Raw genomic sequence first — 14690 nt, 5'->3', positions numbered from 1 at the left:
TCTAAAATAAAAGTATCATGCAGTCTAATATGTGAATGCTCATACACAATTTATAAACTATTTAAATAGATCAAATAATAACCCATGATTAAAGATTACATTTGAATAAACTGTTATTCTTTACAAAAATTTAACAAGCAAAACTAAATTTGCACACAATATTCTGAAGGACTGCACCACGGTTATCTACCGTTAACTAGTTAGAACTATAGTGAAATTTATACTGATACAAAACAAACCGTACAATTATTATACCCCGTCAATTGCATATATTACTTAATGCATATACTTTTAAAACGTATCAAATTTCATTATTCCATTAACATGTTTCACGCGGTAATTTAATTAAGCACATTTGTTTTATGATTTTTTGTTGTTTTTTTTTAAATGCCACTTCGTATACAATGTTTTTGTGAACTTAACAATTTTGAAAGAATAGAACAAATAAATATTGCAATAACGTTTCTATAAAAAAAAAGCAAAATGCGACATTGTGACATTTTTTGGAACGGCCGGCACTTGGGGCATTCAACGATTTTATTTTTACATCAAATTACAAAAGATGTCAGTATAAAAACAAAAAATCAAAAGAGGGAGTGGAAAAAAATGATTGTTTGTTTTAGATTGTTCTATATTGTACACACACATACACATATATACATTACATGGATTTTTTTTGTAGACATAGTATTATACCTGTATGTAAACTTTGTACGATTTTTCTCGTTTTTTGTTGACGTTTGGAATTCAATACATACTATTGTAGCGGAACGATACAAATAGTTGTTTACAGGGGACGATGTCGAAGAATCAACACGTGGACGGCATTGACGGACGTTTTAGATTGATTGCTATTGGAATAATAACATCAAATAATTGTTGTAAATTTAAATGCCGGTCGACCGAGTCCGCAATACTACGAGTCGCGTTATTATACACAAATCGTCGTCGGTTTGCCCGTAAAACTGTTTTTGGCTTTGTGAAATAATTGCATCGTAGTGCGGTGTGTGCGGATTCGCTGATAATAATACCTACCCTGCCGGCTACAGCGAAGGGAACGGAGGAGAAGTAATCTAGGAAAACGAGTGAGGGGGTGGGGTAGGGTAGGGGAGGTAGAGCAGCGTTGTTACCGATTATTCGAATTTATCTGCGTGGCTTAAACCGGGCCGCGTGCAATCTGTCGAGTTTTGGATTTGGCCGGAAGGAGGAAAAGGGGAAGAGGTTGTGATCCGATTAATGTGCCCGGCCGCGGCCTAATGAGTCTCGACAATATAGCTGCTGTACCGCACACGGCTATCGTACGATATTTTCAACGCAACTGACCCAAAAGTATTGCGAATAAACTCGGAACGATCATCCGGAAAAGCTAAATTATATGGTTAAGAAGATAAAAATATACAGTAAGTAGGTATTTATTTGGCCACGGCCCGCGCGCGGTAGGCTCTTGTCATTGTTGAACATAGGTAACATAATATTTTTACAATTTTACACCATGGTCTAGAGGTCTATAAACCGGTAAATTGTGGGTGTTACGGATAAAAGCAAAAACACAAACGAGCTGGCAAATTTACCAGAGAATTAAGTATGGTAATCGAACGAAATCAAATCTAAATTATTAATTAGATACACAGTAAAATAGAAAAATATCTCATAAGAAAAAGTTTCTATCTTTTTTTCAATAGGTACGTCAAATTTATTTAGCACGGAAAAATAATATTGAATTTGTACCGTAAAATTAATATTGTATTTAGGATGAACACTTTTACCGATTATTGTTTACTTACTCTGGCTCGAATAAGTTAACTTTCCCGGAAAGTACCCATCCCTATGATAACGTGTCTTTCAATTATAATTATTACTCTTACCCTAATAGTATAGTAGTAAATTATTACTACTATTATGTACAATCATGACTTACCAGTAAAATAATGTTACTTTTTCCACTAAAATTGCATTTTTTAATTTTAACAGCCTAAACAAGTTTGTTTGAGCAAGTAGATAGCTTCTAAATAAATGTTTACAGACATTTCTGTAAAAATCTAAACTAGACCAAAACAAGTGGTTAAAGTGAGGAGTATCGACACTCAGTTTTTTAATTTTTCAAAACAGTGTTTTATTTTTTCACGATAGATCTTATGAAATTTTTGTTGCCAATTGACTGAAATTCATTTGTCGAAATAATGTTTGACTTCAATGTTATTTACAGTTTACTAACAACAATAATGATACAACTATAAATACAAGGTAAGTAATTTAAAAAAAGTTGTTTTTTAATTATCGAGTATTTCAAAAATATTAAGAGAAAAAGTTTTGTAATCTTTGTTTTACTTGCTATTGAACTAATCAATAAATAGATCTTGATATTTGACTTAGCATTTTTGCACAGTGAAAGAGTACCTTGGAATATCTCTTATTTTTTTTTTTACATTTTTACTCATTTAAATTGATTAATAATACAATTAAAACTTACTTAATGCAAAAATATATATTAAGCTTAACTTAGCGTAAAACACGAAGGAAAAAAAGAAACTTAATTTTAAAAAAGTGTATCTAAGAATGATTAAGAGTGAACAGCAGGTAATTGATAGAAAGAAAAAGAGATAGAATTGAAGTGATGATTATCATTAAAATCATTTAACTGGGTAAAAAAACTGACAGATTTTCAATATAATTATTACTTTGAGAGTTGCTTTAATGGTAGCCACTAGCTTACGACAGTTATTATACTTTATGTATAAAAGTGTTAACTCTTAAAAAAAAACCGATTGACGTTAATTTTATAAAATAAAAATAAAATATTATTGACAGTTAAGACAATTAGGTAACATGGCCGTGTAAAAATGAACTAAACACAGATTTTTCAAATTTTTAAGAAATATAATATTATGGTTTTTAATATGTGTACTGTGTACACTACTTATATTCTTTCCAGTAACTGGAATCCAGTCAGTTGTCTGATAACTGATTTTCAGTAGTAAGGCACCTTTGTGTGATTTAGCAATTAAGCATACAGCTATCCTTATAGATACAGGTATTTATAATTTTACAATGATACAATTTTTTAATTTATTTCTTTGTCGTCTTCATTGTTCCTGATCAGTAAATATTAAATGAATGGTTTTACATTATATGCATTAAACTAATATTCATTTCAATTTTCGGCTTACCTCAGCGTTGGAAAAAATAGGTATTAATTTACCCAACTGGGATATGTAGGTTTAAGATTTAGGTATTTACTGTTTTTCAGTTTTACTGTTGGCCGAATTCAGTTGAATGAGAAGATATTGGTTTAATATAAATGCTCAGGTTTACCACAGAGTTCATTTTGTGGCGATAACTTAAAGCGTACCTAAAGCCGGCGCCCGTTTTACAATCGTTGCTAAAACCCACACAGATCAAAATATGAGTATACTCAGTCGGTTTGGAGGCCAGACGATAAAACTGTTGTTTTTATTATTATTAATTTATGTGTAGGTACATTATTTTTTCTCGAAAATTGGCAGTTTCTCCGGCGCGGCATCGGCGTTTTCTCCACAACCCTCAAGTTTAATAAAACGCCGCATTAATTTATAATTAAGGTGAAATCGCATAGGGGCAATACCAACCCTTCGGGATAAAATAACACAAAACGCCGACCATTAAACTAATTATACGAGAAACGGTATTTATTTTTCTAATACTCCGGCCGTGGTAGTAAATTTTAATTTATACCGCACCACAACAAACAACAACACCGTCGCCACCAAAGCCATTGGAAAACTAATAAAATGTTCCAACTCGTCGGCTACAAAACGTTTTTATATTTATTTATGGCTTTTCAGATACGTTCGTTAAATGTAAATAATTATTGTAGGTATACCATGGATTTCAAAAGACATTTGTTCATTTCACTTTATAGTGTACACGCTAGACGGCAAAGTGCTACGAAATAAAAAAATTGCCATAAAAACTATATATTATAGTCATGTAAACGGATAAGGGGACCTACATGTTGCTGTTCTTCCATAAAGATTATAAGAGTTGGTTTTAGAGAAAATTTAAAACAAATCAAAGTGAACATGTTTTTGTTGTCTTTTATTCTTATTTGTACACTTTCACATGTCATCTAGGATAAAACATTTAAATTATTCCTCTCTGAAGCCACCAACATATTGTTATTATTTGTACATTTTTAGCAAATCATAACAGCAGTATTCTAGTGTTAACGTTAGCCTCCTGCTGCCTGCATGTTTTCTAAAACATAAATGTTTGGTAATAATTATTTAATTGCTCACTCGAAACTACAATACTTCTATCATATTGAGGAAAACCCCTAATTAATATAATATTATAATTTACTATTTAATTTTAATACGACAATACAAACCTAGGCAATACCGTTTTGTATTATCATTGGAAGCAAGCAGTTTTCAATGGGTTTTGTATAAGCAATATTTAAAAAAAAAAATTGTTTTAATTTCGACCGTGTCAATTTATTTTCAGATTGTATAAAGTTCTACGCAAAACTATGCAGGTGTAGAGCCTAGAGGCCCCTTAAACACAATTTTAATTAAAATATAAAAAATCTATTCCAACAATAACCTAGAAAAGAAGCAGATAAACTGAAATATGTTTACAGAATTAAAATCAGACCATCCTAAGTAGTCGTAATTTTGTCAGGCTTTTAGGTCTATAACGTCCAAAAAACCGACCACTTTCAATCCCGTTGAAATAAAAATTATTTACTTGAACTTAATTGAACTAGATTTTGATCATTAGGATAAGTTAATCATTTTAGCAGTATAACGTAGTTTGTAAAATGATATTAGCATATGAATGCAATTAATTACGTTTCGTACAATATACATTTTCAAATTATTACTTATCGTTTTAAAATAAATAAATCCCTTTGTTTCAAACATATTATTGTTGTGAGAATAAAACATAAAGAACATGATGAAACGGAATTTAAAAATGTAAAATAATGTTTTATTTTAAATACTTTGTTTCTAAGTAAAAATAAATTTAGTTTCAAACTTTTCATGTAGCTAAGTTTCTTTTAATTGGCAATATTTTTTCATTCAATAAATAATTATTAAAATGATAAATGAAAAAATGATATCATCTAATTGGTTTCAGAAATACTTTAATTTGATGTTTATTCGTCATTGGTTTGAGTTGGTGTAAATATGAATTAGTACAAAGTAATTAAAATATTAGACAAAATTAAAGGATATCAACAGATTGTTTTACTCTGTTGCTTTCCTCAAATACTTTCTACTATGCATTTAAAGAAATTGTTTAACAACCAAGACTACTTTCCAAAATATTGTGTACTTGCAACCATTAATAAACATACAATTTTTGAGATTGGGATAAATACACCAGCTACATTAAAAAATCGAACAAACGTGTGTTATACAAATGAAGAATTAAATTAAAAAACAAAATACACAACCAATAAATAAAATTGTTTATTGAAAACTACACTTGTTACAACAAAATATTAAAACTGTCACATTATAACTAACAGGTTTTTAATTCATCAAACATTATTGCAATTATTTACACTTCAAAAAACAAAAATACGATTTTATTCAAAACAATTATAATTGTTTTATAGCATTGTAGTTGTTATATAAATTATTTCATGATACTGTTGGATTGATAAAAGAAATAATAATATATTAATAATAACTGGTACAATCATAATGTGAAAAATATTAAAAAATCCAATTATATTGAGAATGAATGGGAAGGAAATGGTAGAATAAAAACAAAATGTGAAACCTACTCTAAATAATAATTAAGAGTTACTCAAATGAAATATCACAAAATCTGACTAGTTTCTTAAGCTTAGGAAATTATCATCAAAGTGTCTTAACTCGGATTTTAAAAATTCTGCTTTGTTCCTTAATATTTTTGATACTTCAGTAGACTGGGCAAGTACTTGTAGTTGACGATCTATGTACCTCATTTGATCAGTGAGATCACTAGCAGATTCGTCGACCAATTGACAGAGTCTAGCAAAAGTGGTCGATAGTTCTTGTTGTACTTGATGACTGCAGTTTGCCGAAGTAAGATCGACAATGAGACGGAGTTTACCGGTAGCATGTTGAACGTACTGACGTTTGAACTCTCGCTCTTTAGCCTTAGTTGTCCAAGATAACCTTTCATACAAATAAAGGCATCCGTATATACCACCAGTGGCTACTATTAAACGCCATCCAACTGTTTTTAACATCTAAAAAAATCACAAAACAATAGTAAATAAAAAAATCTAGTGACATGTGACACCTAATTAAAATGTTTACTATTGTGTTACAAAATATAAACTTACAAATCCAGCCAATATAAGACCACCCATAGTACCCTGAGTACCTATGGAAGCCGTTAATATGCGGGAAATTAAAGGTAAATTTTGTTCAACGGCAATACGGTTAGAATCAAAGCCGTTAAATGATCCATCTAGAGTGTTAATCGATTGATTATGACTTGGGGATGACTAAAAACATAAATAGTCAACATTATAGCATACTTGCCACATATTTCAATTATAAAATCTGTTTTTTAACAAAAATTACCATTAATGATCTAGATTGATTACGCGACCAATTGGCCAAAGATGATACACGCGTTACTAATGTAGACAATCCCCAAGAGAACTTAAATTCAAGTCTTTCGTGGAAATCACCACACAAATTATCACAATTAAGACGATATAAGACTTCAAACGGTTCGAGTTTGGGGTTGACTACAGTTATATTTCTTTTTTCTTCCGGTATGAGCGTTGAAACTTTTTGGATCATGTCTCTTTGACTCTGTTCTATATTCATAGCAAGAGCTGTCGATAGCTTTGCTCGCAAATTACTACCGAGACCTGACTCGACGTGGTTATGAAGTTCTTTCTTGTAAACATTTAAAACTAACGGATCTGAATGAAAAGGCAAATTAAACTCGTCGACTAAAACAGACAAACGTCGAATTTCTTCATTCAAAGCTTTTGATACCTAAAGAATGAAATAAAACCAGTTTAATTTAACTTCAAAATACCAATTTCTAATATTAAATATTAAGTAAAATTTTATATTTTACTTTTTCTTCTACATCATCGACCATACTATGAATTTTCATCTTCATTTGCTGTGTTACGCTTATGAGTTGTTGTTCAGTATAGTTAAGTTTGTCTTCGAGTTCTTTTTTCTGGCACGTCTTATCGTGTGTTTGTTCTTTACTTCTACTGTAAATCGTCTCCATAATTTTAAACATTTCCCTAATAATTTTCAAAACAATTATTATCATCATCTCGAGAGCTTGTTTATAAAAATCAAAATATTTTAAAATGCAGTATTGTAGATAAGTTGAAGACTTACTTAATTACATGTTTTCCTTGTTGTGAATGGTTCATAAACTTAGTTTTAATAGCAGACTTTGAAATACACTCTTCAAAACGACGTTCAAATTCTTCAAACTCCATATATCTAGCAGCAAATCCTTCAGCTAACGCTCCACTATTTGGCGCTAACCCTTTCCGTTGTTGCACTCGTGCTTGAAGTACTTCTTTGGCGGATATGAAAAATATTCGTGAAGGAGCTTCCTCAAGTGTACAAACTTTAAGTTCTTTCACCAAAAAATCAACAGCCCGCTCTGTGTGTTGCTTACGCACCTAAAACCACAAATGTTTATTACATAAAAATATTGTTTTAAAAACAACTTTTAAAAAGCAAACCAAATAAGTACAGTCGTATTAATTATATTTCACTAATATTTGTTTTACTAGCATACAATTTAATATAGAAGATAGAAAATACTAAAGTAAATTTTTTCTTAAAAAACATGAATTTAATTAAGACTATAGCATTTATTTCTTACCTGTTCTTGATTATTGAACTGAACCAAATATGAGAAGATAGTAAAATACAAACAAAAGGAGAGGTTTAAATAAATGTCAATTTTTTATGTATTTTACCGCGCTAAATCAAAATAACTGCATCTCCAATCAAATGCATTGTTGGTAAAAGTATGGTGAGCTCAAACAACAGTTTAATACAAAATTTAATCGTCTACAAAACCAATTAAATTCATACCTACAAACTACATAAAATTTAACAATAGCCTGCAATTGTGCCGCGGCTTTTTAAGAAAAATTACTAATATGGTTATACTATTTTTGAACCATAAAATTAAGATTATATAAATAAAAAAAATTAAATCATAATTAGCCCCTCAAAGGTACCTCAAACTACCAATAACTATAACAGTTCATCAAAAACTAAAAGTTAAATTTTAGTCTTTTTGGTTTAACGCGGCACTATAGTTATCCATTAATGTTTACCTGATCTAAGAACTCAGGTTCATTAGCAGATGCATCCCAACGATTGTGTAGAATAAATATATTCGGCTTGGATAGTTTTGAAGATACATTGTGGAAAAACTTTTTCTCCTAAAACAAACAAGTAAATAACAATTAAATAAATTTACTTAAAAAGCATATTTTTTATTGGCTACTGTAACGACCAGCACTACTTTGTACCCACTAAAATAAAATGCTGAAAAATGTCAATTCAATACATGAGCATTCTACATAATACTTGGATACAAGATCAAAATAGCCAATCAAAATCGTAATAACTAGTATTTTAGTAATAATATTGTAATAGTAAGTATGGCTTTTTGAATATTGTTGAGCTAAACGACAGTTGAAAAAATCCTAGACTACTGCCAAATAAATAATAAACATATTATAAATTAATGAAAATAAATAAACTTCAGTTACCGATTCCCAACAATCCAAAAATACTATAGTTTTGTGTATATTGTAATTTTTTTTTTTTTTCATTTAAAATTAATTATCGTTTTAGTGTCTTGACTAATATAAGCGTTTCGACTACCAGGGCAACATGGTGTCGGGTCGTGTCTTGATCGTCTCTCTGTTGACGGTGACCGTAAACATTGCTGATGCTAGGACCCTGGTAGTCGATTGACGCAACAGTCGGATCGGGCAACAACTAATCGAAACAAGGAACCGACGCCACGACATTTATTCGCATCATTCGCTAATAGGGTCCCATGTCTTAACGCTATCGGTTGACTACAATGACCTCAGACCATCTATGCCGGGGTTGTGCCCGTTTGCGTCCAATTTGGTGCTCGGCGCTTCCATCGACAGACAACGTGTACCAGGGGACTAGTAGAAAGCGCGCTGCCAACTAGTATTACAGCTATTGAAAATACACACCAATGCAGTTATAGCGTGTAGTGTGTACAACACGGCCTAGCAGCAGCTGTCAAAAGCGCACGTTTCGAAACAATAGGTACGGCAGTTTTAGTCAGCGTCAGAAAACAAATATATTTGACAAAACATTTTTTTTGGCATCACGATTAACTAATATAATATTATCTTCGAAGCAGAACTGTTGAGTTATTGTTTATACAATAGTGTTGTTTTTTTTTGTGTGTGTCTAGACTCACGTTACTATTTAAAACACTAAACAGATTTTTGATAAATAGTCTAATTATTTCAAAACGTAAATGTTCTTAAGATATATAGTAGTAGTACTGCCGATAAACAGTGAATACCCAAGAACAATCAAAGTATCATTAAACCTTTCCCCCAGAAGGAATAAAATTTTTTTTTTATTTCACTTTTTTAAATGTAGTTCTGGTTTTAAGACTCGAGGTCTGAAAATTAGACTGAAGGTGTAAATCTAGTGTATCACATAAACATTTTTTTTAATAAGGAAAATAAAAAAAAAAGAACAAATAAAATAATTTTAATAAAATTTCATATTGTTACTTGTTGACATTTCCTCATTACAACTTTTATGGTTTAAGTTTTTTAACTTTGATGCAATAGCTGAGAAGGTTTTTTAAATTTTTTTATGTCTGTACCCACGACATCATTTAAGCCGCTGAACAGATTTCTTCACGTAGCAGCTCTTAAGATCAAAAATCGTACCTGTAAGGTACTTTATTAGACTAAAAAATTTAAAAAGTTCATCCCTTCCCCTTCAAAATCGAGAAAAACACAGGAAAAAATACATTTTTTTCAACTTAAAATTATGGCGCTCCATATCTTTTTTTAAAATAGTCCAAATAGTTCTAAATTTGTAATAAAATATTCTAAAGACATAGTACTACCGACAAACGTTGAAAACTTAAGCAATTATCGTACACCCTTTCTCCTAGAAGGGGTGGAATTTTTTTCTTTCTTTCGCTTTTTCATGCAAAGTTTTTGGGGTTTATGTATGAAAATTAGACCAAAGGTAGATCTAGAATGGGGCTATAACATATAAAATTTTCTCAAAAATCTGTAGTAAAACATTTTTTTTATTAAAGAAAAACCAAAAAATAGGGAAAAATTACACTTTGACTGTAGTAATTTCTTCAATGGTTGCTAAAAAAAGATAAAAATAGATAATGCAGCTCGACAAACAAGGCGCCTTAATCCAAAAAAATTGTTAATAGAAAAAGTAGTCAATTTAAAATGTATGAAACGAAGATTACGAGATCCTATATTCAAGCAAGTACATAAAATATCCACACGCCAAAATATAAAAAGAAGATTACAAAATCCTGTACTCAAGGAAGCAAATAAAATAACCGCACGTCAAAGTATGTTTTTTTTGTATCCGTAGACACAATACCTTTTTTCCTGTCGACCGAACTACTCGTGTATCACCTCTATAGATCCGAAATTGTATGCAGATGGGTCAAAAGTAGAAAAAGTCAACTCCTTCATATTCAAAACCGGGAAAACTCGAAACAACCGAACACAACCCAAACCAGCATAGTCTGAATCGAGCACAGTCCAAACAGGTTTATGCTGCTAGATTCTTACTATTTCATATCGAAGCGTTTGATTATAATAAAATTATACTTAGATTTAATAGTTGCTTTGACCGAACTTTGCTAACTTCTTCTGTATTGATATATGATGTGCTTGGTTTTAGTCTATACTGGGTTAAACTGTGTTAGATTCTTACTCTTTCTAACTATTACCTTTAGGGTATTTGAAAGTGGTATGTGACCTTCTTGACCCCAAAGTCCGACCGGTTTTTTTGTTAGGTGATTACAATAGAAGTTTCCTAATTTAAAATATTCTTCAATTAAACCAGTTAAAATGAAAACCTTTGAGTCTCCAAAACTAATAAGTAAAACAAAAATTACCCATCTTGATTTTTCAATCTTAAACAGAGATCAGTAAGTTACAAGAGCTTATCCTTTTTAAAATCTCTTAGTCAAAGCTGAACTCCTCACTTCTATCTTTTAGACATCTAACAAATATCTTCCATACAGAACACATTATAATACTGGCACAGAATACAGATTATGGATAATTACTTGAAATTTGGAGGAAAATAAGTTAAAAGATTTACAAAAAATAAATTCCAAATTGTTTATACAAATAATAAAAGAAGAAGCTAAAATAATTCAAATTCACAAAACTGAAAAAACATGTTCAAGGACACATTTGTGCCATCTATGAATGTTGGAGATGGTTATAATATACATTTCAAACGTAATCATATTTTGAACAAATGAAGGGCTTCAACTTAATTAAGTTAACTCTTTACTGAAATGACTTTTTATAATGATAACTTTATTTTAGTAATTTATATTTTGTTAAAACTATAATAAAAATATATTTATGTAACCTTATAAGTTTTTAACAATTTACGTGTTTTTTGATAAATGTATAATGTTGCCAGTCACACTTAAATAAATACTAAGTATAATATAAATTCTTAAATATTGTAAATCATACACTTTTCATCTATGAAAAATAATACCTAATATTCAATAAATATTTACTTACAGTAACCATTAAAGTAGATTCAGCATTTGCAACCAAAACAAAAACATCAGCATCAATACAATGTGCATCAATCCAATCGTCTAAATGTGGTGTAACGTCTACTCCTGGAGAATCGACCAAAGCTACATCGTCTCTTAATAAACCACACTTATCAACTGGCCAATAAACATGTACCAATTCATTTTCGTTCAACTGTTTTTCATAATTCAGTGCATGAGCTAAATGGCCTACCGACTAGAAGAATACATACAAAATATAATTGACAATTTTAAATTTATTAAAAAGTAAAAAATTATTCTTTACTTCAACATTTTGTTTTTCATCACTTCCTTCAGTTACTAAATAAGACTCTCCAGTTTGAGAGCCTTCAACTTGGAGGAAACAATTAGTTGTGTGGCCAATTCCGCTTGGTAAAACTTTGTCTCCCAACATAGCGTTGACAACTGTACTCTTTCCATTGCTTGTCCTAAAATAAAAATTAGTACAATCCATTACAATACTATACACTACTTTTTGGCTACTAAATATCATAATGGTAGAAGTGTTTATGAACTCAAACTTAATAATAATACCATAAATGAGCAACCCATTATGTACTTCTTACCACCCAAATCAAAAGATAATATCACATAACCTTTTAATTTGTTTAGTAAACCTAGATATTATATTTCAATTAAAATGCAAGTAACCTTGACAAATAATAAAATAATATAAACATTGTAAATCTTAATAAAATAGTATCCATACTAGAAATGAGCAGATATATTTTTTTTCATTGCTCGATAATTTTGTCAGATTTTAAACCGACCCAATATTTGACATTTGCTAAACGTTAAAAATTGTTATTTTTCAGCTAAAATCATTGTGCCAATTAACAAATAACAAATTAAAGACAATTTTTTTTTCTAAAAATATTGGCTAAATTATTAGTTTGATAATAATTGACTAATCGAATCAATGATCAGTTGAAAAACTCCAGCTAATGATAGATTTAAAAAATGGGTTCATACCGCTAAAGGACTCTTATCTATACAAGTAACATATAGCTATTCAAAAATAATACATTAGTAGTCTCTATGTATTCCATCAAAATACTATATACGCTTAACAAACCTTCCAAAGAAAGCAACTTTCATGTGATCACGTGTAAGTACCTCACGAATTCCTTTTACTTTGGAAGTGTAATCAATTATAGATGTTAATTCACTTTTGTTTATCACATCTGGACATTTTGTACTTACATCTATGACAAAAATGTATAAAACATACTATAATTTATTAAATAAATAAACTTTTATCATATTTTTAAATTTATATACTCACCAATCATACGTTCCGATGCATCAGCAACATAGTCTTGAATATCGCCAAATATATGATTAATTTGTTTTTTGGCCAGCACAAATACCTGTAATGGAGATGAATTTTTGTCATCCAATGAAGTTTTATGGCTATCAATCATTGGATCACCAAGGGCGACCGTGCGATTTATGTAAGCTGCCATTTACAATGGAAATTTGTACAAGAAAATTATAACATGCAATGATAAATTCGGCCTGTAAAAGAAAAAAGTAAATTTTAAATCTAATTAAAATCTAATGAAAATAGGGCTGGTCATTTAATATACATTCTTAGTATAATATAAGAAAAAATTAATATAAATTGTATTTACAAGCTGGTATAAAAACATATCAATAATATTTTATAGATTATAATCATAATTACAATAATCTACAAGACTACTTTAGTTTGTAAAAACAAACCTGGTTGTTCCAAGACATTAATGTTTACTAAAAAGAAAACAATTAACAATTAAAATACCTAGTAACATTTTTGTATCATTGCGTTTGATTATTACAAAAACATGTTTTGCAATATATGTTTATATTATTTTGTGAGTTTAAAAGACCTTGGTCAGCATTTAAAACATAAATATTTGAATTCTTTTACTTACCCGTAAAATATTGTACCTTCAATAAACGTAAGAGTAGATCTTTATTCTTTGATAATCGATAAGACAATTATTAACAAAATTGAACAACTTTTGAGGGGAAAAAACATTTGTGTGATTACCATCGTTACTGATTTTACAATACCTCGTATCTGACAATTTTTTCGATATTGAAATTTTGGTATCATTGTATTCAGATTTTCAAGGAGAATAAAAACTTTGTGAGGTTAAAAATGTTAAGGTTACTGGTATCCCGCTAGAATACATAAGAGTAGAGTAATCGGTTTGGATTACTAAAGCATTAGAAATAAATCGGTTTTTTGTGACTCCTGAACAATTAATGAAATTATACGAGGTATTGTAAATCAATAACGCCATAAATTGTATAGATTACTAAAATTGAATGCAAATTATAAAGCACAAGACATCAGTTTAAAACTGATAATTCATAACAACCAATCCACCTAAGCTGAGGTTCAACCAAGAAGTATTGACAAATTAATGTTCATAAAATGTATTGTTTATTTTTTTCGAACAATTGTAATGTATAGATTATTAATGAATATAGATAATTTAATACATTTGATTTGTAATAATTAATATAATATATTATATCTGGATCACAAATCCTAAAAACCCTTTTGTTCCACACATTTTTTTAATCCATGAGACATTTGTTCTAATAACACTATTATCCAAGATTATGGCTTGTTCCAATAGACATTTGTTCCAACCACCTATTTTTCCGCTAAACAGTTATGTCCAAATTGTAATTGTTCCAGTATACGTTTGGCCCACCGCCCACGATCATTTTTTTTTAAATGAGTGTTCCACAAAAAATGTAGAACAAATGTTCATTGCAAGAAAAAATTTGTGGTACAAATATTACTCGCCCATTATATTTATTTACTCTTTTTTGTTAAAACTCGAGTGCATATTGTT

The 14690-nt window shown here is 29.8% G+C and overlaps 1 protein-coding gene across 4 annotated transcripts; it reads right to left on the bottom strand.

The window, feature by feature from the left end:
* Positions 1–5581: 5581 nt before the first annotated feature.
* Positions 5582–13894, bottom strand: LOC126835866 (transmembrane GTPase Marf). Of its 4 annotated transcripts, none has more exons than XM_050568714.1 (13): positions 13752–13883; positions 13561–13587; positions 13121–13353; positions 12911–13040; positions 12101–12263; positions 11798–12031; positions 8315–8422; positions 7852–7869; positions 7353–7645; positions 7075–7252; positions 6564–6989; positions 6320–6484; positions 5582–6223 (listed from the first exon to the last, which is right to left on the bottom strand). In XM_050568714.1, exons 3-13 carry the CDS (start codon positions 13299–13301, stop codon positions 5822–5824), a joined length of 2298 nt encoding a protein of 765 aa, XP_050424671.1. In that variant the 5' UTR covers positions 13302–13353; positions 13561–13587; positions 13752–13883; the 3' UTR covers positions 5582–5821. The 4 variants fall into 4 exon arrangements, with proteins under 4 accessions (XP_050424671.1, XP_050424673.1, XP_050424670.1 ...); XM_050568716.1 differs by having other exon boundaries at positions 13121–13205; XM_050568713.1 differs by lacking the exon at positions 13561–13587 and having other exon boundaries at positions 13752–13894.
* Between the last annotated feature and the right edge of the window lie 796 nt (positions 13895–14690).

This window comes from Adelges cooleyi, unplaced genomic scaffold, assembly GCF_023614345.1.
Source record: "Adelges cooleyi isolate 19-005CV unplaced genomic scaffold, UGA_ACOO_1.1 ACOO_flye_CR_arks_rails_tigmint_CR_PRNA_23, whole genome shotgun sequence".
Lineage (NCBI taxonomy): Eukaryota > Metazoa > Arthropoda > Insecta > Hemiptera > Adelgidae > Adelges > Adelges cooleyi.
Note: the sequence above shows the minus strand (reverse complement) of the source record. Positions and strands in the feature narration are given on the sequence as shown.

Bases quoted from the DNA above. Each gene is read 5' to 3' on its own strand.
- LOC126835866 (XM_050568713.1), bottom strand. From the start codon at position 13,301: ATGGCAGCTTACATAAATCGCACGGTCGCCCTTGGTGATCCAATGATT. The intron at 12,264-12,910 runs GTTTGTTAAGCG...TTTTTATTTTAG, and splicing joins AAAGTTGCTTTCTTTGGAAG to GACAAGCAATGGAAAGAGTA. The intron at 12,032-12,100 runs GTAAAGAATAAT...GTATTCTTCTAG, and splicing joins ATGAAAAACAAAATGTTGAA to TCGGTAGGCCATTTAGCTCA.